The sequence below is a fragment of the Ochlerotatus camptorhynchus genome, unplaced genomic scaffold (assembly GCF_037179485.1).
Source record: "Ochlerotatus camptorhynchus isolate MF236.1 unplaced genomic scaffold, CSIRO-AGI_Acam_v1.1 ptg000301l, whole genome shotgun sequence".
NCBI classification, from domain to species: domain Eukaryota; kingdom Metazoa; phylum Arthropoda; class Insecta; order Diptera; family Culicidae; genus Ochlerotatus; species Ochlerotatus camptorhynchus.
This window is the reverse complement of record NW_027040789.1, coordinates 171,173-197,848: the sequence shown is the minus strand read 5'-3', so window position 1 is coordinate 197,848 and position 26,676 is coordinate 171,173. Positions and strand designations below refer to the sequence as shown.

The window sequence follows — 26,676 nt, the reverse complement described above, 5'->3', positions numbered from 1 at the left end:
GCTGCACCAGCTCACACAACCGGCACCGGCCGGTGTTAAGTATTCTATACAATAGTCTTCTCTAGCCCATTGCCGCGCTTTTGTTATTGAATTTTGCGCGTGGCTTTGCCCTCTCCCCTGATAGGGTTGTGAGGGCTATAGTGGTGCAACTTCTTGCAACTAATAAAAAGTTTTTTTTTTTTTTTGATAATTTTGTTATTGTTTTGTTTGGTTGTTCATACACTGGGCAACAAAATATTAACAACTAGTAGTTAAGTAGATTAATTGGTGAAGGTTTTTTGAAGTATTTTTTTCCTTTTTAAGCGGTTGTGCACCGCGTTTGCGCAACACTTATGGCGTCTTCAGATACCTACGTTGCGCGAACTAGATACTATCAACCGTCTTCGAAAGGACCATGGGTTGTCTTTTTTCGGCCTAAAAATAAACCTTTGAAAACTCTCGACATTTCGAGAGACTTGCTGCGTAAGTATCCGGGAATCTTGGTACATAAAGAGAGATTCAATAAACTGCGTGTAGAAGCACCGACTTATGATGTGGCAAATAAAATTGCTGAACATGAGCTGTTTAGTGTTGAGTACAACATCTACATCCCTTCTCGAGATGTGGAGATAGAAGGTGTGGTCTCCGACGCGAGTCTGAGTGTCGAGGATTTAAAACGAGCATCGGGTTGCTTCAAAAACTCGAAAATCTGTCAGCAGGTACAGATACTGGATGTCAGGCAACTGCATTCAGTATCTTTGCAAGATGGCAAGAAAGTTTATCAGCATTCAGACTCGTTTCGGGTGACTTTCGCTGGTTCAGTTCTCCCAAACTTTGTCAAAGTTGATGGTGCTTTTTTTCCGGTGCGGTTGTTTGTACAGAGGGTATATAATTGTACCAACTGCAAAAGGCTGGGACACTCAGCCAGCCATTGCGGCAACAAAACTCGTTGTGGCAAATGTGGTGAAAACCACAAAGAGGATTCTTGCCACAAAGAATCAGTAAAATGCGCTTACTGTGGCGAGAATCCTCACTCCTTGCAGGAGTGCCCGATGTACAAACAGCACTCCGATAAAGTGCAGCGTTCAATCTCTGGACGCTCCAAGCAGTCATATGCACAAATGGTGAAGGCTGCATCAGCCGTCCAAGATGAAAATCAATTTTCGATTTTGTCAGCTGAAGAATCGGACTCTGACTCATCCGATGAGGGTGACTCTACGGTGGTACACGCACCTTTGAAAACGAACGGATCCTCAAAACGAAAATGCTCCTCCCCGAAAGTGCGCCGTAAGAAAACTAAAGTCACTCCCAGAGGATTGCAAAATTCCCAGGGTAATGGGGATGAAAAAATTAAATCGAAGGCTCCTACTGCTCCACTTCCTGGCTGCAGTAAGGATTTTCCGCCATTACCCAACAAAGAAAAGAAAAACAAAAAAGCTGCTCCTCAAACTTCTCAAAAGAAATCCAAGTCCGAACGCGGTTTGCTAGCTTTTTCGGACATTGTGGAATTCATATTAAATATGTTCAACATACAAGACCCTCTTAGAAGCTTAGTTTCTGCCTTGCTTCCAACATTAGAATCATATCTTAAGCAATTGACTGTTTCATGGCCCCTCCTTGCATCAATCATATCTTTCGATGGATAATTCGTCGAACGAGGTTGAAGATATGATCACTGTGCTACAGTGGAACTGCCGTAGTCTAGTGCCTAAACTAGACTCGTTCAAATTTTTACTTCACAATTCTGATTGTGATATATTTGCTCTTTGTGAAACATGGCTTTCTTCCGATAAAGAACTCAACTTCCACGATTTTAACATTATACGCCTGGATAGAGACGATTCTTATGGAGGAGTACTTTTAGGGATCAAAAAGTGCTACCCTTTCTACAAAATGTCCCTTCCTGCTCTATCAGGCGTCGAAATCGTCGCTTGCCAAATAAATGTGAAGAACAAAGATCTTTGCATAGCTTCAGTATACGTTCCACCAAGAACCTCCATTAGCCGTAGTCAACTCTGGAATCTAGTTTCGATTCTTCCATCCCCAGTATTAATTCTGGGTGATATGAACTCCCATGGTACTGGGTGGGGCGATCTATATGACGACAATAGAGCGGCTATTTTTTACGATTTATGTGACGATTTCAATTTGACTATTTTGAACACTGGTGAAGCGACACGTATAGCAAAACCTCCGGCTCGAGAAAGCCGACTCGACCTATCTTTGTGTTCAAGATCGCTATCATTGGATTGTCAGTGGAAGGTTATCAATGATCCCCATGGTAGCGATCATTTGCCAATCATCATTTCAATTAAGTGTGCCCCTCACTCTGCAGAACCATCTCGTGTTCCATTTGATCTTACAAGGAACATAGATTGGCAGAAATATGCAACGGCGGTGACAATCGGTGTCGAATCAATAGATGCGCTTCCACCATTGGAAGAATATCGATTCCTAGCCGATTTGATTTACAAAAGCTCACTGGAAGCACAAAAAAGAAAAGTTCCAAGTGCACCCTTTAAAAGGAGACCAGCCACACCTGGTTGGGACGAAGAATGCACAAAATTGTATGTAGAAAAATCTGATGCTTTCAAAGCTTTTCGTAGACACAAAACCTCCACATACTTCGAGGAATATTCAAAGCTTGAGACAAAGCTGAAACAATTAATCAAAGCAAAAAAACGCGGTTATTGGCGCAATTTCGTCGAGGGACTCTCACGAGAAACCTCAATGAACACCTTGTGGAGGGTGGCTCGCAACATGCATAACCGCTCATCTTTCAATGAGAGTGAAGAATACTCCAACCGATGGATATTCGATTTCGCTAAAAAGGTCTGTCCGGACTCAGTTCCAGCACAAAATATTCTTCGAGAAGCGTCTCCTAGCGGCGGCTCTCTGGATAGACCATTCTCAATGCTGGATTTCGCTATGGCTCTTCTTTCATCGAACAACTCCTCACCGGGAAGCGATATGATTAAATTCAATCTTCTGAAAAATCTCCCAGATATCGCTAAAAGACGCTTGCTAGACTTATTCAATTCCTTACTAGAAAACAACATTATACCGCCTGAATGGAGACAGGTCAAAGTAATAGCCATTCGAAAACCTGGCAAACCAGCGTCTGACCAAAGATGAATACTAAGATGAAACTGTCGGAAGAAAAACTTTCTATTTTAGTGTCTTCTTTCACGGTCCCTTTCATCCAATGAGAACCCCCCGTATTCAAGGTAATTTTGTGGTTTTGCTGCCCCCTCGGAAGAGATGAAATTTTGCGCTCATTTTTATCAAAACAATCACACCAAAATCAGAGATGTCCCATTTTTTAATTACTCGATTAACAACTAATCGATTATTTTTTGCTCGCTGTGCTGCCATTTTTTCACGAATGAGAGTGCAGCACATGTTTGAAACGATCGGTGATGATCCTTTGGAGATGTTAATAAATATGATTATAAATATTTTACTTTTCGGTTCGTTAATCGATTAAACGATTATTCGAATGAAAATCGGACATCACTAGATGAATGTGAAACGTCATTTCAAATATAAGGCCGTTAATAAATAATGATACAATTTGAAAGGGACCGGGGCTAATCACAAATTACGTCTCCATGGTAACTGAAATAAACACGAGTGTTCACCGGTTGGTCTGACCATAACTCATACCGTCCGATTGCCATGCTTTCGTGCATTAGGAAATTGTTGGAGAAAATGATCCTTCGGAGACTCGATCAGTGGGTCGAAACAAATAATTTGCTATCAAATACACAGTTTGGGTTCCGCAAGAGCAAAGGAACAAACGATTGTCTAGCGCTGCTTTCCACAGATATTCAACTGGCCTTTGCACACAAGGAGCAATTGGCTTCAGTATTCTTGGACATTAAGGGGGCTTTTGATTCAGTTTCGATTGAAATTCTGTCAGACAATCTGCACAGATGTGGACTTTCTGGAATTTTAAATAATTTCTTGTACAATTTGTTGTCAGAAAAGCAAATGAACTTTTCTCTTGGAAAACTGACAACTTCCAGAATTAGTTACATGGGCCTGCCCCAAGGCTCATGTATCAGCCCTCTTCTTTATAACTTTTACGTCAAAGATATCGACAACTGTTTGGCAGAACAATGCACGCTAAGACAACTTGCAGATGACGGTGTGGTTTCCGTAAGAGGTCCACATGCCGTGGACTTGCAAGGACCATTGCAAAATTCCTTAGATAACTTGTCTTCTTGGGCTATGAATCTAGGGATCGAATTCTCGCCGCAGAAAACTGAACTGGTAGTGTTTACTCGAAAGCGGTACCCAGCCCAAATGCAGCTTAATCTTTTGGGCAGAAACATTACCCAATCATTGTCTTTCAAGTACCTTGGGGTCTGGTTTGATTCAAAGTGCACTTGGAATGCCCATATTACGTATTTGAAGCAAAAATGTCAGCAGAGGATCAACTTTCTCCGTTCAATTTGCGGCACATGGTGGGGTGCTCATCCGGGAGACCTCATAACGCTTTATAAAACAACTATTCTCTCTGTTCTAGAGTACGGTTCTTTCTGCTTTCAAGAAAAAGTCACCTAATAAAATTGGAACGAATTCAATATCGTTGTCTGCGTATTGCTCTAGGCTGTATGCACTCAACGCATAACATGAGTCTCGAGGTTCTGGCAGGAGTAACACCCCTCCAGAACCGTTTCTGGGAGCTCTCTCTCAGAATACTAATCAAATGCGGAGTGACGAACACACTTATAATTGCTAATTTTGAAGAAATTCTTGGGCTGAACACACAATCTCGATTTATGAGAATCTACCACCACTACATATCATCAGATATGTGTCTTCCTTGTTATACTCCAGACCGTGTTCACTTCACCAATCGCAGTTTCTCAATTGAATATGATCTGACCATGAAACAAGCAACTCATGGGATTCCCGATCAACTTCGACCTATTATTATTCCGCGTATTTTTACTGAAAAGTATCAACAAGTCAATTGCATAAAAAGATATTTTACAGATGGGTCCCGTCTCAATGGATCCACTGGTTTCGGTGTCTTCAATGAAAACTCTACCGCCTTCCGCAAACTTCAGGAACCTTGTTCCGTTTTTGTTGCTGAGCTGGCAGCAATCAACTTCGCATTGGGGATGATTTCCAACATGCCCGCAGACCATTACTTCATCTTCACGGATAGTCTCAGTTCGATTGAGGCTATTCGGTCGATGAAACAAGGTAGGCACTCATCTTATTTCCTTTCAAAGGTAAGAGAGCAGATGTGTGTGCTGGTCGAAAGATCATATATGATTACCTTTGTATGGGTCCCCTCACATTGCTCAATCCCAGGCAATGAGAAGGCGGACTCTCTCGCAAAGGTGGGCGCGCAGGAAGGCGAATTGTATGACAGGCAAATTTCACACGATGAATTTTACCATTTAGTGCGTCAGAGTACCTTTTCGAGTTGGCAAACCGATTGGGACACTGGAAATCTTGGACGGTGGTTACATTCAATTATTCCTAATGTTTCTTCGAGAGCGTGGTTTAAAGGCTTGGGCTTAAGTCGTGACTTCATTCGCGTGATGAGTAGACTTATGTCCAACCACTACTCGCTAGATGCTCATCTCAATAGAATAAACCTCGTGGACAGCAACATCTGCCGGTGTGGAAACGGTTACGATGACATCGAACACGCAGTTTGGCAATGTACGGATAATGACGCCGCCAGAGAGCGACTTTTGAATACCCTCGAGGCCCAAGGAAGACAACCCTATGTTCCTATCAGAGACGTGTTGGCAACCCGTGATCTCTGCTATATGCAGTCCGTTTATGTTTTTCTTCAAATGTCTAGTATAAGAATTTAATTCCTTTTGTCTTTTGTCTCTCTTTATTAGTTTTTGTTTGTCTTGTCCCCCCGTCTCGATGAGTCTCATCGTCGCCCACTGGTCACGCACCATAGCCGGTTGAACTCCGGACGAAGCTAGAACAGCACTACCGTTCATACTGGCGACAACGCTCTGATGAGACAACGAAACCCTACCCCAAGTTCCTCCCCTGATCCTATCCTTCGAAAATGTACCCTTCTAACCTCGAGTAAGCCGCGAGTAATCGGCCCAACTCCTACTAGACATAGAATTAAGTGAATTTTGTTACACACAGTGAACAATGAATTATCGGCTCCATAAAGCTAACGCGATTGAGCCTTCCAAATAAACGAACTAGATAAAAAAAAAAAAGAATTTGCAATGAAAACAACAAAAAACATTTTTGAAGCTACAAAATATAAATATTGAATTCAAAAAAAGTTATATTTGACATTGCAAAATATTTCAATAATATTTTTTTTTGGTTCAATAAGGTCAATTTTCTCTGCGTGTAGATATATCTATTGTGTGTAAATGTAAAAGAAAAACCCGAATTTATCCACCTATGGTGTGATCAGACCCTTCTTACTTATTCAAGTTTATTTATTTTATTGTCATTATCAGTGACCCCCGTGTCATCCAGTGACGCTACGCCACTGCCTGGGGGTACCCGGAATATATCCGGGTGTAGTCTATTTGGTGAGGCTACATCATGCATAGCACCCCTGTTTCTAACGCCCTAATTCAATTGATTCAGAATTAAAACATACGTTTTATTAAGCTATTTTGTTGCTGCAACCAAACCACGGTATTTGGAACTAAAAAATACGACGTTACCCTAGATCCGTGGTTTTTATTCTATCAACATTTTGTTTTGTACGGTGCAGCGGTGAATTAGAGTAGATCACGGTACATCTATTCAATCAATCGCAATGCACTATCGTCACCTTCTTGCCCCTAGTTCACATACAAGACAAGATAGTCGTATTAAGTCAATAACAACGAAAAACTTAAATTGGAATTGGTGAAATCATCATCATCATCACAGATCAACTAAATCAGTGGTGCTCATGCCCATTTTTTCAAACTTTGGTCATCACTGAACGAAATGAATATTGCTAATTATTACTTTCCATTACAGGCAGGATGACCAAAATATGATGTACCGCAAAAACCGTGGAGTAAATCAGGAGATGCCCTTACACGAAATAGAAGAAGAATCCCTATTCAGTTCTATTATGTTGTTCTTTGTTGCGCACGAGCTTTTAGGACGGTATAGGAATACATTTTATAATTAACATTTAGATTCATTAATAATTCATTACATTGTAACTACAGGCGACAATGGTGCTCAAAAGGAAACAACAGACTTTTGCTTAAAATGCTGGATGTAATCGTTCCCAAGTTGCGTTCTCCAATGTTTGAACCATATCGTGATATAATTAGTGAGTGCTTAGAGCAAACAACGTTTTGTTTGTTCGGATACCCTCCTAAGAAAGGAAGAACCCGACATCTTCAAGATCATGAGTCTACTATGGAAATTTTATCATGGGAAAGAGCAGTTCAGCTGTTTGATATATATCGTCCTGATGTTTTGCCGGAATTCAATTCATACAAGTATGTATATGTTTCAATACAAATACCGAGTTTTTTATTTTTGAAATTCATGTTAAATGTCCAAACGCAATGTACGCGTACGGGGAACGATAGCGGCAAGATTTGACAGTTGTCACAAATGACGCCAACATGTCTAGCCAGAGTCATTTTGCTTTTAACTAGTTTCCTATCCGCAGGGATGTCCCTTCCGTTGGTCATTTTTGACACCTCGCCGAAGGTGGAAGGTCTTAATCTCATACTAACCTGCATGGGAGACCAAGACTTTGACGATAGTGAAAGCATCACACATTCTGTTCTTTTATTCATTATTATTATTATTTAGCTTTATTTAGGAGGCCTTAGGCTGGTTCGCCTCCACTCTTTTATTCATTTGCCACGTCGTAGTACGTTTATATAAAGGCAATGTGTGCTTCTCTTGTAACATTTGCGAATACCCTTTATCTAGATAGGGCGCGTTGCGGTGGAATCATATAATAAATAGATAGAGAGCTGACCTCGAACTGAAGCATTTAGCTATAGAAAAGTATAATTTAAAACGGACGGAATTTCATTATCAGGTCAACGAAGAAAGGTAGGCCAATAAGTACAATAAGGAGATATAGAAAAACTAAAGCTGTAGACTGACTCATGGAACAAATAGGACACGGGGGGTCTGCTTAAGGCCCCTGTCTGGAAGTATTGTTGATATTATCCCCTTGCTGGGATGTTTTAGTACATCTGGGAAAATCTACAAAAATGGGCTGAAAAAAATATTTCATCGAAAAATCGAAGCACACTACGTTGTAGCATAACTTTCTGGCAACATGAAAGTTGTATTTTTTTTTTTGGAAAATCCCACCCACAAAAAAAATAGGTTGTTTTTCCGACAAGAAGACCACCCAATTCCGGTCACATGATTGCATAGGTGTGGACATCATGTGTTATCTTTCCCCTCTGATGGCTCTTGATTTTTCTTCTATAGTACCAGATAATTATATATTAGAAGATTCGTGAGAATATCAGGAATCTTTAAGTGACTCAAAATTTCAATTTTCCGACTTTTCCCGCTTAGTTTTTTTTTTTCATTTCATGCATACAATTTTTCCGCTTACATACCGGTATATGGCGAACAAGGCAAGGGAGAGAAAAAAGGTTGTACTATACACGAATGCGCGCGAGGTGCTTTCGGCTCGCATAATTTCTGCCGACGGCTGACAGGAGGATGCGATGTAGTGGTGTCGCATGTTTAGCAAAACATGATATAGGGGAAATGCAGGTAATGTCGGCCTAAGTGTCCCTAATTTGGGCCCATACATAAATTCAGCAATCGACTAAATTTTCAATAACCACCAAAAATATCTATTAGTAACGTCCCAACAACGCGTTCATCTAGATAAAACTGATAAATAGCAGATTTTTAGCGATGGCCCCAATCTTAGATCCATAGGCCAACATTAGAGACATTTCCCCTAGATATACAAAAACTAATGCTGTATACTGACTCATGGAACAAAAAGGACACGGGGGGTCTGCCTAAGGCCCCCGTCTGTAAGTATTATTGATATTATTCCCTTGCTGGGATTTTTTAGTACATCTGCGAAAACCCGCAAAAATGGGCTGGAAAAATAAGCTAATCGAAAAATCGAAGCACACTACGTTGTAGCATAACTTTCTGGCAACTGATAGTTGGACATTTTTTGGGAAAATCCAACCCACCCAACTGGATTGTTTTTCCGACATGGAGACCACCCAATTCCGGCCACGTGGTTGCATAGGTGTAGACACCATGTGCTATCTTTCCCCTCTGATAACTCGTGATCTTTATTCTAAAGTACATGATAATTATATACTAGAAGATTCGTGAGAATGTCAGGAATCTGTTGGTGTACTCCAAAGTACAATTTTCCGACTTTCCTTGCATCGTTTTTTCATTTTCATTTCATGCAAATCATTTTCCCGTTGTACGGGTACATGAAGAACATGGCAAGGAAAAGAAAAAAAAACTGTACTAAACACGAATGCGCGCGAGGGGCTTTCGGCTCACTTGATTTCTGCCGACGGCTGACTGAAGCATGTGAATAGTGGATGAAGCCTTTCCCTACATCCTCCATTTCGCCCTGAATGACAATGGGTCCAAATATACACTGGGAAACAAAGTGTTCTCTGCAGGTCGATGAAACTAGGTAGGTTACTTGTGTTTTCTTTGTTTGGAGAAAATATGTAAATATTGTTTGGGAAGCAATATAAGCAATAAGCAAAAAAATCCTCCCATTTTGATATATGGTATAATTGCCATTATCTCAAGAAGCTCCGCGATGCGGATTGATGGTGTGATATGTTGTAAGATGTAGATCTCACCGAGCTGATTCAATTAATAATTACGATATTACAGCCGATAATGACATGACTTTGCTATGATGTATTCAGAAACTTTGCATAACTTATATCAGAAGAAAAAAAATGCATCAGTTAGTTGCAACATGGGGAATTGCTTTCTTCCAAATGACAGTCAAATTTATTGATAAAGCGAAAACATTTCTGTTGTAAAAAGTTAATGCTTCGTTCAGAGTTGGGCACAGTTTAGTTAATTCACTAGGAACATTTTCGAGAGCAACCTGTATTATGAGACATTCATGATTATAATATATTAATTTTACACTAAAAGACTCCTGAAATAAGGTTCCCTCCCCTTGGCTAGTTTTTAACCTGGACATTGGTGGGCGGGCCTAATCTTATGCTTCATAGTGGAGCGTTGAAGACGGTTGGTTTAGGTCTGGCATCGTTGGCTCATGCCGTGACAGAATAGCGTCATGAGCATGCGATGAGGATTACTGAGCTTCCCCTCTCTCATGAACCATTGCATAAGAGAACCAAAGTTCTAGCCTGAAGTGATAGTATCACACTTGTTACTCCTTTATTTGAAAGCCGCGTTGTAGTACGCTTACGTATAGGCACTGACGTTGGGTGCGATACTGGTGGGTTTTGCCGCAAATCACTCTTATTTTATTTATTTTTACGCAGATAGATTTATTTGGGTTTGCAAGGGAATTATACTATTGAAATATTTCAGAAAGTGCCCAACAGTGCTCCTTCTACTTGCGTGACAAGCTTTCGTTGTTGTTTTCATTGAGGTGGTATTACTCAGGGAACAATATTAAACACCACCATGGTATTGTAACTAATCTTATATATGCTTCATTTTGGTTTGGGATAAATGTTTGAACTATGGCTCGGGATTTCCACGGTGGCGTGTTTCTATTGTGACATATCCATACGTAATTTTGTGGGACGATATAGTGGAAACGTGTGAGTGTAGTTGAAGCATATACCTTATATAATTTTAAAATCAGCTAGGAAACTAATTTCAAAGTGAAGCATTTTAGTCACTTGAATGTGTCACCTGGGTCGATCTAAGATATAATAAACATAAATCAAAGTCAAAGTCAAAATTATTTGAAACACGTTAAATTTTAGATTACTTAGCAGTTTAGCACGAGTTATGATTGATTAGGTAAATTAGAGATTTCAATTATTTATTAAATTAGACTAATGAGATATCATAATTATCAAAAGAACTTAAATAAGAAAATTTAGACAGCCTAATAGCATTAAGTAGATTAACAAAAGAGTTAGGATGCGGGGGGTCCGCTTAGGGAGGCAACTAGCCTTTTCATATATTGTCTGTTTATTTTTATGGTTGCTTTAAAATATCAAGATTTTCGGTTTCTTTACATTTTGCAACACAAATCTAGTACTATGTGTCATTTCCTCAAAACCCCCCAATAACCGACCTCTTCAATCCCTTCCTTTTCCCATGGCGTTCAAGTGGTCCGCATAGACTATTCAGCCATTACCCTTCCTTTATCCTCGGTTTTGGATTGACTTGCGCTCCCATTGCCCCACCAAACGCTGCAAAATGAAAATGAAAAAGACTCCTGAAATAAGATTGGAATGAAACTGGTTAGCAGCTATCGATTATCGTTAGCTCCCGATAATCACATTATCATTTTATTGTTTAGAGATTATCGAATTATACTGACGTATTATCTGTAATAGAAGTAATAGTAATAGTGTTTGGTTAGTTTGACAAACCTCGGCAACTATATAGAGATAGTGTAACAGTCAATTTCCGGCAGATATGAAAAGCCAATTCTCATGAGCAGTGATCATCCCTACTTTCAGAAGAAAGAAATATTTATTTACTTCGCGAAGAACGTCGTCAGCTTAGCGTACACTACCGCTCATAAATGTGGGGTTCCCTAGATGTTTCACTTTCATGTATCTCTCATATCTAACAGTAAAGGTACTTTACAACATTATTCGAGAAAGTTGCAAAGATAATACATTTCATTTTATCCTTCATTTCCACATCAAGGTCAGATAGGCTAGGTGATGTAGAACTTTATTTTTCATTTATGTGTTCCCGAACTTATCCTTGGTAGTGGACGAACAGAAACAGTGCAATGACGTGTACTAAAACCGAATATGAGCAACAGTTGTTCGTATTTTCGATTTTCATAAACCGGACCGACGCATCGATCAGTTCCAGTCTACAGCATGATGTGCTCCTTTCTACACATGTCAGTCGGGAGTACGTAGACTTGGAAATATGATTAGCATTCTTATGTTGAACCGGCCTCCCCCGATCCTGCGCCTTGAAGGATGTTTCTTACGGCCATTTCTGAGATCAGAAAATATTTTTCCGGATTTCCGAGAACGCCAAGTAACTGGAGTAGTGATATTTAAGAAAAAAACCGTGATTTCAGTACCTAAATGTGGTGTTCAGCATTTTCGCGGAAAAACTATCTCCCCAATACTTGAAAAATTGTTCCTGTGAACATTCCTTAGATTCGGTAATATTTTTACGAGTTTTTCGAAATGCCAAGTGACCATCTTCATTGATATTTATGTTCAACTGCCGGTGATTTCAGTGAAGGAAAATTAACCTCCATGTGGGTTCATCATTTTTAAAAGAGAACCAGCCTTCCCTGATAGTGCACCTTGAATAATAGGTCCTCAGGTCATTCATGAGATCCTAAAATATTTTTCCGAGTTATCAAGGGACCATTCAATGATATTTGAGTTTCCACACCGCTGTTTTCAGTAAGAGGAAATTATCCTAAATGTGGGTTCAGCTTTTTCATGGAAAACCGACCTTCTCCGATACTGAACCATAAAATAGTTCCTATGGCCATTCCTGAGATCCGGAAATATTTTTACAAGTTTCTTGAAATGCTAAGGGACCAACTTCATTGATATTTTACTTCAAATACCGGTAATTTCTGTGAGAGGAAGTTAATCTTAATGTGGGTTCTGCATTTTCATGGTGAATAGGTCTTCCCTGATACTGTACTCTGAAAGATAGTACCTATGACTATTCCTGAAATCCGGAAATATTTTTCAGGGTTTTTTTTAAGTGTCAAGGGAGTAAAATTGATCAGTGGGTTGAATTTGATTTCTGGGTTTTCTCGTAGTTTTTGTGATACAATACTTGCTGAAAGACATTAAAATGACATAACAAAAATATTAAACTTTAAGAAAAATAATGAGAACTACAGTGATCAAACACACACCGCAAACCAAATTGATACCGTTTTATGGTCCCTATCATATATAATTTGTTAACTAAACTTTTTCAATATGTGTTTCAAATGACGGGGATAATTTTGCATTAATTAAACGCAGAAGACAGTTGGACAGGCGCGATTCACCTACAACAGCTGAAATGGACTCAAAAACCATGAATAAGGCACAAACAGTAATGCATTGTTCCAAAATACGAAAATGGATGTTGTACATTATTATTTTGTGGAAGATCCAACTATATACAACAAATATATCATCGAATATAATGAAACCTATTGGTATAACAAAATTCTACCCAAGATATATGGTTTACAAACAAGTGGTATTAAAGTATTAAATCCTGTAAATTACACTTAACACTATTTTATTCAGTCACCAGATGAAATAGAAAACAAATCAGTATAGCTTCAGCTCACAAACTACAAGAGAGCGATCGTATGCTTTATTGCATATTTATACTGTTCCGCTACCACTCATCCACCCATACAAATGTACTTCTTATATACTTCGACCTAAGGGATTCCGATCATAGTTCGATTATCCTTTACACCGTACACATCAGAAAGTATTTATTCTTTAAACACATGAAAACACATGAAATGGTACGCTGTAGAATCAGTACAGTGGTTAATGCCACATCAGATGTCTTGTTTAGATGTTTGGCTACTGCGAACTTCATTGCTTGAATGACTGATTCTTGACCAACTAATGCACTGTAGAAGCACATCGGGATGATGTTGGTTATTTGGTTTCTATACCCAGGCAAGTCGAGAAAATTTCCTATCCGACTCGGCTAGACCGAGAATCAATCCTACCGCCATCGAATTAATAATACAGTGCATTTACCGACTAGGCTATCTCAGGCCCCAGGGGAACCAAATTATGTCCCGGAAGGTCTATGGGACCATAGACATCCAATATGGTCACCATTGTTGGTCACTTAGCATTTCAAGGAGCTTGAAAAATATTTCCAGATCCCAGGAATGGCCATTTCCGTCAAAGTGAAGTATCTAGGAAGGTTTCATCTCCATAAAAAATCGTATGACTACATTTGTGGATAGATGTGGATAGAGTCCCTATTGATGGTGTGATATGTTGTAAGATAAAGATCTCACCGAGCTAATTCAATTAATAAATACGATATTACAGTCGATAATGACAAGACTGTGCTATGATGTATTCAGAAACTTTGCTAAACTTATATCATCAGAAAAAAATGCATCAGTTAGTTGCTACATGGGGAATTGCTTTCTTCCAAATGACAGTAACATTTATTGATAAAGTGAAAACTGTTGTAAAAAGTTAATGCTTCGTTCAGAGTTGGGCACAGTTTAGTTAATTCACTACCCTAATAATAATGTTATGGTTAATTTGCTTAACGACGTGTTCAAGGTATCATCCAAACCATTTGTGGAATAGTTCAATGATTTGGGTTATCGTTCGTTTATGGTATTTTTTTATTAGGGTAGGAACATTTTCGAGAGCAACCTGTATTTTGAGACATTCATGATTATAATTTATAAATTTTACACTAAAAGACTCCTGAAATAAGGTTGGAGAGAAACTGGTTAGCAACTATCGATTATCGTTAGCTCCCGATAATCACATTATCATTTTATTGTTTAGAGATTATCGAATTATACTGCCGTATTATCTGTAATAGAAGTAATAGTAATAGTGTTTGGTTAGTTTGACAAACCTCGGCAACTATATATAGATAGTGTAACAGTCAATTTCCGGCAGATTGAAAAGCCACAATTACTTGCGACTACGATACATATCATTCTCATGAGCAGTGATCATCCCTACTTTAAAAAGAAAGAAATATTTATTTACTTCGCGAAGAACGTCGTCAGTTTAGCGTACATTTACCGCTCATAAATGTGGCATCCCTAGATGTTTCACTATCATGTATGTCTCATATCTAACATCATCGTAAAGGTACTTTACAACATTATTCGAGAAAGTTGCAAAGATTATCATCAACCTTTCGGCATCAACATTTCAAAAGGGCGAAACTAACAATGATGTCAAGCTGTGAAAAACGCTGTCAAAGTTTTCAAAGCGAAAAAATGGATTTATTTTAAATCAGTAAGCAGTGCAGGTCTATTATTTGCACCTTTCAGCTTGAGTTGACCCTTGTTAATCAGTTCATAGAAGTTTAGATTTTTATTTTGTATTTTTAATGTTAAAAATCTTCAAAATTAGATTTTGCCATTTATATTCATCAATTTTGATTACGCCCTTTCGTTTTTGTACCTATTGTTTGACAAACTGTCAATTTGGCCCCACTGACAGTGCCTAATTTTTTTTTACGGTTTTCGATTGCGCCCTTTTACACAAATTTTATATCTTGGATTTCTTTCTTTTTCTTTACTTTAATTAAATTCAAAATTTCAATGTTTGTGAAAACAAACAAAAAATAAATCATCACCATCATCTCTGATGGAATTGTCAAAGTTTTAATTTTATCTCCCAGCGGTAATGAGCGTGCAAAAATCATAGAAACTGAACATGCTAAATCAAACGGAGGCCACTTGTGTGCGGCTACTTTTCAGTAAGAGATTGCTTCTAAATAAGTGGTGCCATAAAAAGGATCAAGGAAATGATGCTGATTGCGTTAATTTTAGGTTTGTTTTATCCATCAAAAATCAGCTGGACCTATTGTACGTCGATATCAGCGAATTGACTCAGCAGCTGGTTTTCCGTTTGCGATGATTGATGGACACGATTCATGATCTAGAATCAAGATAACCGAATCGGGTTCTGTGGTATCCAATTTTAAGGTAATTTGAGTTGTGGGCAATCTTGTAATATTCATTTGAGAATAATGCATTTTAGCAACTACAACTAGAAATACGTAGGTGCAGTACCCTGGGAGATATTTTCACCGTTGTAAACGCTATGGCTACGAGAATATGTTATACATAAAAAAATACTGCAAAATTCGCATGAAAACCATCAAAGATACGGAAATCAAAAATTAGGTCACAATTCAAACCTGGATGTAGTTTCGCCCTTGCTGATGACGAACAAACCGAGGGGCGAAATTAACTTCACTATACTAAACTACAAAAGTTAGTTACGCCTTTTTGTAGATGTTAATTTAGGGTGGCAAAACATGTTTTTTTGTGAAATTTTATGAAATTGTTCACTTGCTGTCCATTCCTATAAAAAAAAACTCAGTTTGTTTACATTTGTCAGTTTCGCCAATTTGAAATGCTTTTACTGATTTATTCATCTTATCATTTTATCCTTTATTTCCACATCAAGGTCAGATAGGCTAGGTGATGTAGAACTTTATTTTTCAATTATGTGTTCCTGAACTTATCCTTGGTAGTGTACGAACAGAAACAGTGCAATGACGTGTACTAAAACCGAATATGAGCAACAGTTTTTCTTATTTTCGATTTTCATAAACCGGAGTGAACTGATTAACAAGGGTCAACCAAAGATATTTCATTAACAAGATATCCCACAAATCAATTCCTCGAACAAGGCAATGGATACACCACCCTTATGTGATCGCAGTGCCATCTCATGAGTGCACATTGAAACTGTTGGGAGTCCCCCGCCAACTTTACCATCAGGGCTCAATAAATGACAGATGTCAGTATGACATATGCCAGTGTGGACGTTGATGATCAGCCGAGGGAAGAGGATGATGGATGTCATCATCATTATATTGTAATAGCAAGATTCTCACTTCGTTATGATTGCATCCATTGTTTATTGTTGCCATACATCAACAGGCTGGCTGTAGCCCAAATGATGTTAATAATACTAATCATAAAAATAATAATAGTAAAATTACATGTCAAATAATCACAGAAAGAAAAACAAAGCAACATGGTCAGAATGTAAAAAAAAACATAAATGGAAATACACTAATTTTCTCTGTCAGTCACTGCGGCCGGCGAAAAAAATTTTCAAACATTACCACGTTATACGCATCAGAAAAGCTTGAGAAAACAATAATAAATGCAGATACGTCCCTTCGAAAAAGTAATCGAGAATTGATGATTTATGAAGCTGTTGCTCAACATAATAGAAGTTGCATAGAAGTATACATGGAAAAAACGCAACGTATCGAAATCATTGCTAAACAAACGTAATAAAATATGCCGTCTTCCTTGGCCAACGCTGCACGCTATTGGCTATTCAAAAATTACGATGAAATAATGATTACTTTTCTATTTTATAAAGAAGGTATTTTTCAATTACGGTGAATTAAATCGTAAACTAAAGCTGCCGAAGCTGAGTGATGACGATGAGTGATGACACCGCTTCGTGTTTTGATTTGAGCTGTACCCTCCGCTCAGTGGTGTGGGTTCGTACATGTATAGATGATGGTGTGCGTGTTTCCTTCCAACGCTGCAGTTCAACGTTATATCGTCAAAGACCTATTGGCGCTGTTATCTGTCTCTATAAATTCCAAAGAGTGAAGGGGGTCTGGGTCAACTCAAGCTGAAAGGTGCAAATAATAGACCTGCTCTTTATGAAGAGCTTTGAGTGGGTTGGTTTATTTTCTTTAAATTCCGTTATAATTGCTTATCTTTTGACAGATACGCGTATTTCGTCTACTACTTGCAGACTTCATCAGTGCCAAGTACTCAACACCACCCAACACCAAATTTAAAGGATTAGACCTGCACTGCTTACTGATTTAAAATAAATCCATTTTTTCGCTTCGAAAACTTTGACAGCGTTTTTCACAGCTTGACATCATTGTTAGTTTCGCCCTTTTGAAATGTTGATGCCGAAAGGTTGATGATAATCTTTGCAACTTTCTCGAATAATGTTGCAAAGTACCTTTATGCTGATGTTAGATATGAGACATACATGATAGTGAAACATCTAGGGATGCCACATTTATGAGCGGTAGTGTACGCTAAGCTTTTCATATCTGCCGGAAATTGACTGTTACACTATCTATATATAGTTGCCGAGGTTTGTCAAACTAACCAAACACTATTACTATTACTTCTATCACAGATAATACGTTAGAATAATTCGATGATCTCTAAACAATAAAATGATAATGTGATTATCGGGAGCTAACGATAATCGATAGCTGCTAACCAGTTTCTTTTTTTTCCTTGATTTGTTTTCCGTCGATCTTGTTTTCCGTGCTGAGCACCAATGCTACCGACGCCAGGGAGGCAGCTCCCACACCTGGACCCTTCCTATCGACCCATCAACTCATGAACCGGGGACCAACGGCTTTACTTCCCTTCCGAAGGAAAGCGTGATCAGAGATGTTATGCCTCAGAATATACCCGACTGGGATGGAACCCAGGCCTGCTGGGGTGAGAGGCAATCACGCTTACCACTACACCACCGGCGCCGCTAACCAGTTTCTCTCCAACCTTATTTCAGGAGTCTCTTAGTGTAAAATTTATAAATTATAATCATGAATGTCTCAAAATACAGGTTGCTCTCGAAAATGTTCCTAGTGAATTAACTAAACTGTACCCAACTCTGAACGAAGCATTAACTTTTTACAACAGTTGAGACATGTTTTCACTTTATCAATAAATGTTACTGTCATTTGGAAGAAAGCAATTCCCCATGTAGCATGATGATATAAGTTATGCAAAGTTTTTGAATACATAGTAGCAAAGTCTTGTCATTATCGGCTGTAATATCGTAATTATTAATTAGCTCGGTGAGATCTTTATCTTACAACATATCACATCATCAATAGGGACTCTATCCACATCGCGGAGCCTCTTGAGATATTGGCAATTATACCAATTATACCATGTGATTCTTAGATACGGAAATCGATAATATCTGCTGTGTAGATTATATAGTCAATATCAAAATGGGAGGATATTTTGCTTTTTGCTTATATTGCTTTCCAAACAATATTTATATGTTTACTCCAAACAAAGAAAACACTAGTAACCTAGTTAGTTTCATCGACCTGCAGAGAATACCAACTTCGTCAACAACGGAACGAATCATTCCAAGATTATTATTATGACATGGACAAACTCTGGAAGTCTAAGACGTCAAAGATGAGCAATTTTGAAATGTTAGATGTTGTTTAACGAAATATGCGGGGAGATTACAAAAAGTATTTATTATGGAAACCAACTGAGCCCTTCAACAATTAGTGAATGCAGGTCGTGAGATTGATGCTTTAAATTTTTCGCTCTACAACAAAATGTTTGACTCTGAAAAATCAGCCAACGTTGTAAATGAAATTAAACCTGGAAAACCCAAATAACCCACGACCAAATAATAACCAATTGTCAGATTTTCGAAAATAAAAATCCCTTAACAACAACAACAGCAACAACAAACAAAACAAGGAGCAACCCAAAACCAATACTAAATCTAATAAAAATGTTTTCTAATAATTCCAATTCAAAAGCTATAGTGGGACAAGATAATCCCAAAGAAGGAAATTCCAATTATATTCGATCCTTGCCCAGTTTGATTGCTGCTCACAAACCCCCTGAGATGAACCAATGTATTTACTGTAGGTTTACCAATCACACTATTGATCACTGTAGATCGAGTAAAGGTCTATTTTGTAGAATGTGCGGATTTAAAGGATTCGACACCCAAAATTGTCCGTATTGTAAAAAAAATGGATTTCAGATGATCGAAAGTCGCCGGTCGTCAACGTCATCCGCGTAAATTCTTTTGAAGATTCCGTAACTCCTTTTAAATTTTGGGAGTCAACTTTAGATACTAAAGAAGATCCTAATGTACAAGTTGTCTCTAATTCAGTACCTAATGATAATAGGCCGTATGCTAAAGTTAAATTATATGGAAACATTACCAAAGGTTTACTCGATTCAAGTAGTAATATAACCCTTATCAGTGACCGTATTTATCAAAAACTAAATAATTGTAAATTAAACGTTATGAAAACCCCCATTGAAATCCGTTCCGTTGGTGGAACGAAGCTCAATGTACTTGGAAAATTGTATATATCTTGTACATTCGACAATCAAGTTCGGATACTTTCAACTCTAGTTATAGAAAATTTGGTGCTTGATTGCATCCTCGGAATGGACTTTTGGAAGCGATTCGGTATATCTCCGTCGATTCAACAAAGTGCGTTAATTGAAGAAATTAACCCAGTCCCTGAAGAGTCGCGGTCATCTTTGTCCGAGGCCGAATTAGCGCAACTCGAGGAGCTTAGAACCCTTTTCAAAGTTGCTATCCCTGGCGAAATTTCATCAACCCCTTTTATTACCCATCGTATATAGATTCATGACAAATGGAAAAATAAACCCGCGGTTCGTCAGTACCCTTACACTGTCTCACCGAAAGTCCAACTGAAAGTTGCCGAAGAACTCGAACGGATGGTCAGGATAGGAATCATCGAAAGGTGTCACTCTGATTGGTCTCTCAACGTTGTTCCGGTCATCAAACCCATGGGAAAAGTCCGCTTATGTCTTGATGCTCGCAAGATAAATGAACGCACCGTGCGAGACGCGTATTCACTACCTCACCCCGGTAGAATTTTCAGTCAATTACCTCGAGCTAAGTACCTTAGTACCATCGACCTGGCTAAAACATTTTTGCAAATTCTTCTTGAGGGTTCTTCTCGTCGATATACAGCCTTCAGCGTCCAAGAAATACCTAGGGATGTTTCAGTTCACCAGGCTACCCTTTGGCTTGGTCAATAGTCGGGTGACATTGTCCCGTCTTATGGACCAAGTCTTAGGGCATGGTGAACTGGCACCCCGAGTGTTTGTATATTTAGATGACATAGTCATCGCTCACTTACGAAGAGCACGTATTGTTGCTTAAAGAAGTCGCACGTCGTTTAAAGGCAGCAAATCTTGCAATAAATTTAGAGAAATCTAAATTCGACGTAAATGAATTGCCTTTCTTAGGTTACTTGCTGTCCACTCAAGGTTTACGTTCGAATCCAGAAAAGGTTAAAGCTGTAGTGGAATATGAGCGCCCAACAACAATTACGAAATTACGCAGATTTTTAGGTATGTGTAATTATTACCGTAGATTTATAGAGAGTTTCAGTGGATCTACTACCCCACTGACCGATCTTTTAAAAACAAAAAGTAAAGTCGGAACGAGCTGAAGAAGCTTTCTGAAGCTCATCTCAGCTCCCATCCTCATGAGTCTCGACTTTTCTAAGGAATTCTGCATACAGACCGATGGGGGCCTCCCTTAGTTCAGTCGGTAAAGGCGCAGCTACAAAGCAAGACCATGCTGGAGGTGAATGGGTTCAATTCCCGGTCCGGTCTAGGAATTTTTCGGGTTGGAAAATTTCTCTACTTCCCTGGGCATACAAGTATGATTGGACTTGCCACACAATTATACCAATGCAAAAATGATACAGGCATCGAAAGCTCTCAATTAATAACTGTGGAAGTGCATCTAGAACACTAAGTTGAGAGCACGCTATAAGCTAATATGCGATATGCAATAAGCTTGAAATGCGAAGAAGAAGAAGAAGAAAAAGAAGAAGACCGATGCCAGTGATGTAGCGGTGGCCGGTATCCTCACTCAAGAGCAAAAGGGCTCAGAGAGAATGATTTCTTATTTCTCGCATAAGTTTACAGCTCCTCAACGCAACTATCATGGTGTGAGAAGGAAACTTTAGCGCGTTGTTGACGATCGAAGCATTTCGAGGGTATGTTGAAAGAGCCCACTTTACTTTAATCACCGACTCGTCAGCCTTATCCCACATTATTTCGACTAAGTGGAAGACAGCTTCCCGCTGTAGTCGTTGGTGTTTAACGTTACAGCATTATGATATGACTATAGTACATAGAAAGGGAAAGGACAATATTATCCCAGACGCTCTTTCCAGGAGCATAGCTGTTGTTTCCACTAGATTATCTTCTGGTACGAAGACACTCTCAAAAAAGTTCAGGACAACCCTGAAAATTTTGTAGATTTTCGAATAGAAGATGGAAAACTTTTGAAATTTGTTTCCACTCATAATCTACTGTACGATCATAGGTATGAATGGAAATTAGTCCCTCCACTGGACGAGTAGGACAACATAATCCGTGAAAATCACGATGGGTCAATGCATCTTAGGGTAGACAAGACGATTGATCGTATAAAACAGCGATATTATTGGCCAAGATTAGCCGCAAAAATACGCGAATACATTAAAAATTGTGGCACGTGTAAAGAAGTGAAAGGTGCTTATGTTCCCGTAGTTCCTCTAATGTGTGATCAAAGGATAACAAAACACCCTTGGCAGATAATTGCTATGGATTTCGTTGACCCATTGCCTCGAAGCAAAAAGGCTTACCAACATATTCTAGTAGTACTAGACCTCTTTAGTAAATGGATTATGCTCACTCCAGTCCGTAGGATCAATAGCGTTTCTCTATGCAGCATAGTTCATGATCAATGGTTCTTTCGAAATTCCACCCTTGAAGTTATCATAACAGATAACGCAACATGTTTTCTTTCTAAAGAATTCAAATCCCTTTTAGAACGTTACGACATCCGACACTGGCTAAACGCCAAGTATCACTCCCAATCGAACCCAGTAGAGAGGGTTAATCGCACTGATAATGTAGCTATTAGAACCTATGTCAAGGAAGACCAAAGGTTGGGGGATTCAAAACTTTCTAAGATAGAAACCCTCTTGAACTCGTCTGTTCATTCCGTGACTAAAATGACCCCTTTCTTCATAACCTACGGTCACGAACTTTTCGTTAAAGGATCAGATCATAAGGACCTACCAACCGAACAGGATCAAACCCCTGAGCAGCGTTCGGATAGTCAGAGGCAGCTGTTCGAAAGAATGTATGACAACGTTGAAAACACTTTAAGGAAGCCCATGAGTCAGGTAAACAACGATATAATCTCAGGCATCGTCATCATGCAAAGGATCTCGAAATAGGTCACCAAGTCTACTATAGGAACATGAAACAATCGAGCGCAGTTCAGAAATACAATGTGAAATATGAGGTTATGTATCTGCCTGCTTGAGTAAAATCTAAACTTGGTTCCTTATCGTACGAAATTGAGGACATGAAAGGGAAATCACTTGGTATTTGGCATGCATCCCACCCGGTTAAGTTTATTTGTTAATATCCAGTAGAATAGCGTTGATAACATTATCATTATAATTCAATCATAACAGTATCAATATCTGCAGTTGTTGGTTCACCTAGAATCTGGATGGCCTACTGAGCAATCATCATAGGATCCAAAGCAAGCACTAAATCTTCGCTTCCATTGGTAAATAATCCTCATAGTCGTAAACCAATTTAGCCTCTCCAAAGAAAACTCCGGATGATAGCTAAAAAGAGATATATAAACAAAGTCACGTTAGTAGCCGCGCCAGGTTCGAAAATTCGTGTCACTATCCTCGACAAAACAATGAAATTTTCACAATTTCTCACCCGAGATGAAAAGTTAATAATGTTTAGGTTTACGTCGAGCACGATCTGACAATCGTCTGTCATGATCAATTCGATATTACTTTTCGAAGTTCGACCAACAGAAAATGTCGATACGCATCACCATCTGCCTGCGGCTGATCAGTTGGAATTTAGCACAAACTTTAATTTATTTCGAATATTTATTCAGATTTATTCAATCTGCATTCGAACTGTTTACTCGGAACTCGCTGGAGACCTGAGGCTATGCGCCGCTGACGGTCAGTACAAGGTATATCCTTCTAAATTGATACGGATTCTAACGCCCCGAAATTTGAGAACATTTTCTGATCAGGCTTGAATAGGACCAATTCCACGCCAAATCGGTCAGTCACCAACCTTGACTATCTTCGATCTGGATGATACTTGGCACATATTTTCAGTATGATAGACCAAGTATTTTCCGCAGGAGAGGAGACCCTTTTGACTCAAGGGTAATTTTTAAAAAGGGCCTATGTGTTTTTGCACACGTACTTTAAAAAAAAAATGTAGTTCGAAAACAGTTGGTTGTAGAAAAAAAGGAGTTGTAGGAAACTAATAAGGCTATATAAAAAAAGTATACACGAAATTTTTTTTTTTTCGTTTTATTACAAAAAAAATTAAAAATAAACCTCAAAATTCAAATAACAAAAAAAAAACGTAGGGTTTTTGATCTAATTTCCGTCCTACTAAGCACATCCCGCACTTTACCTCTCTTTTTTGAAAGGGTTTGAACAAAACATGGAATGTTTGCATCAAAGATAACTTCTAAATTTATTAACCTTTCCATACGTACCGTTGAATTTGATAAAGAGTCAATCAATGTTGAGATATTATTACAAATCTAACACTGCTTCTTCATTCTAAATTCGTCCTACGAGTTTTAATTCCGTCCTAACGCATTGAAACGCCATTAGATTTTCTTCGTCCTACGGATGATGGTAGAAAAAGTGGATTCGCTAGGAGCGCTTCTTTTGTTTTGAGAACAATGAGTGTAAATATTCATACAATACGCTGTAATTGGCTTCATGTTGTGGCTTATGAACTAACGGATCGAATCAAACGTATTAATGTTTTGTGCATGGTGAAATGATTGATATTATTGATGATTTCTGCTCGATAGAACGGAAATGGGCGATTACGACGAAGTAGCGCTCTTCCCTATTTTTGATTTTTTTTATATTTTTTTTAATAAAAACTAGAATAGAAAGCAGAAGTTTTGAAAACAACTCCAGGATGAACAAACTTTTAATAAAAAAGTTTTTCTAAGAGCAACTTTTAAGGCATTTTTGAAACTTTCATTATTTACGGCAAAATGTTCAGTTTGATGTCAGTATATGATTATAAAAATCATTTCAAAGATAGTGCTCATATCGATAAACTTCCTAAATGTAACCGTTTTCGAGATATTTCAAATTTACTTTTATCATAATCAATTTTTTGTAGAAAATATGCCCTTTTCGTAAGTTATACGTGATTGTCCATCAAATATGATAAGTTCTGCAAGATATGCATGTACTTACCTTCAACTTACCCTTCTACCAATAGACTATTGGAAAATTGGTTTTTAACTTAGAAGATAAATAAGATAAATAAATGAAATACCCATGCGTTTTTATTTGCATCTTACATTTATTACTTTCGATCGTCTTTAATAATAATAATTTGTACATAAACCTTTTCGTTGGATATATTTTTATTTGAAGAACTTTTTTTTTTTTCCTTTGGTTTGTTTTTTTCCGTCGATCTTGTTTTCCGTGCTGAGCACCAATGCTACCGACGTGCCAGGAAGGCAGCTCCCACACCTGGACCCTACCTATCGACCCATCAACTCATGAACCGGGGACCAACGGCTTTACTTCCCATCCGAAGGAAGGCGTGATCAGAGATGTTATGCCTCAGAACATCCCGGCGGCGCCGACTGGTATTGAACCCAGGCCTGCTGGGGTGAAAGGTAATCACGCTTACCACTACACCACCGGCGCCGTTATTTGATGAACTTTCGATTGGCATGTTTTTATACGTTATGAATGGTGCGTTCTTCGTCATTCAAAAATAGTTTCGCTGATATTTTATTTTCGGAAATCGGAACAATACAGTGATATTTTCTTGTACCTGGGATCGTTTTGGCCTTTTCAAAAATGTTTTTCCATTCTGCAGGCCCCTGTTCGTATTCCTTTTGTGACACAAAACAAAATGACATTTTTGTTAAATAATCATTATTTTTCACTTCAGTATTTTTTCGTTTTTTACATTGTTCACTACGTCTTGGCTTGGTTCAAAAGTCTTGGCTATTATTTTACTTTTTGCCACTGGTTTCTAGCACTTGTCAGAAATTAGCGTTCCTCGCTTTTATTTTGTTAAAAGCTTTTTCCGCTGTCACCACAATGAAAGGGAATGAAAATAACACACTCCTTTGCTTAAGTCTAGAACAGAACCGTTCCCAATTTTATTCGTCATTTTCTTTAAATAATACCCTACGACACTCATTCTCGCACTTGTCAATAATCCTCTCTCTCGTAATTCATTCGCTGCCGTCGCGGGGAACCGCTCGTTTAATTTTCGATCAGAACATTAACCTATGGGCTAATGTTCTGTTGCTGACGTTTGTTGTTTTTTTCTGTCTTTATTTTCGCGGTGGAGCGATTGGATTTACTTAGGGGCGCTTCATGAGTATTGTAATGTTGTGTTTCCCAGAAGGTTTCGTTGTTTTAAGATGCAAAAAATTGTTTTTGAAAAAAGTGGTACAACAAAATATTTTTTCAGGATTTTAATTGTTTCCATAAGGACATATGGACGAGAATTATGAACACAGCGAGAAGCTTAAATAAATACACTGAAGTCTTTTTTTACACGGTTTTTTACGCGGTTTTTTTTTTACACGGTTTTTTTACACGGTTTTCCACGATTTACACGGTCCGTTTTTAACGATTTCTCGACAACGATACAACCTATCGACTTGATTCCCATCACATTATCCGTTTCAAGCTATTTGTAATCGAATGGCATACTTAAAAAAAATCACAATTTTTGGTGTAAATACAGAAATTTTTAAAATATGTCTATATGGACCATATCATGCTTTAATTACAAATGGCATCAAAATCCGATTTAAAAAAAAATTAAAGCATGCGAAAAATCAAAATCTCGTAGGTTTTTTTTACACGTTTTTTTTTTTACACGGTACGTATCCCCCGTGTAAAAAAAGACCTGAGTGTACCTACTTACTATTCAATGGTAGATTGACAAACATGAGACGGAACGAAAAGTTGTGGAACACCTGTGCTCCATCATGG

At 38.4% G+C, this 26,676-nt stretch overlaps 1 protein-coding gene across 2 annotated transcripts in view; it reads left to right on the top strand.

Annotated features, from left to right (window-relative positions):
• Positions 1-26,676, top strand: part of LOC135707022 (calcineurin-binding protein cabin-1-like) — a 340,814-nt gene that overhangs the window by 205,312 nt on the left and 108,826 nt on the right. For both annotated transcript variants that reach the window (XM_065228739.1, XM_065228740.1), the window contains exons 12-13: positions 6,964-7,095; positions 7,161-7,439. In XM_065228739.1, coding sequence (XP_065084811.1) covers positions 6,964-7,095; positions 7,161-7,439 — 411 coding nt within the window. The remainder of the gene's footprint in view (positions 1-6,963; positions 7,096-7,160; positions 7,440-26,676) is intronic.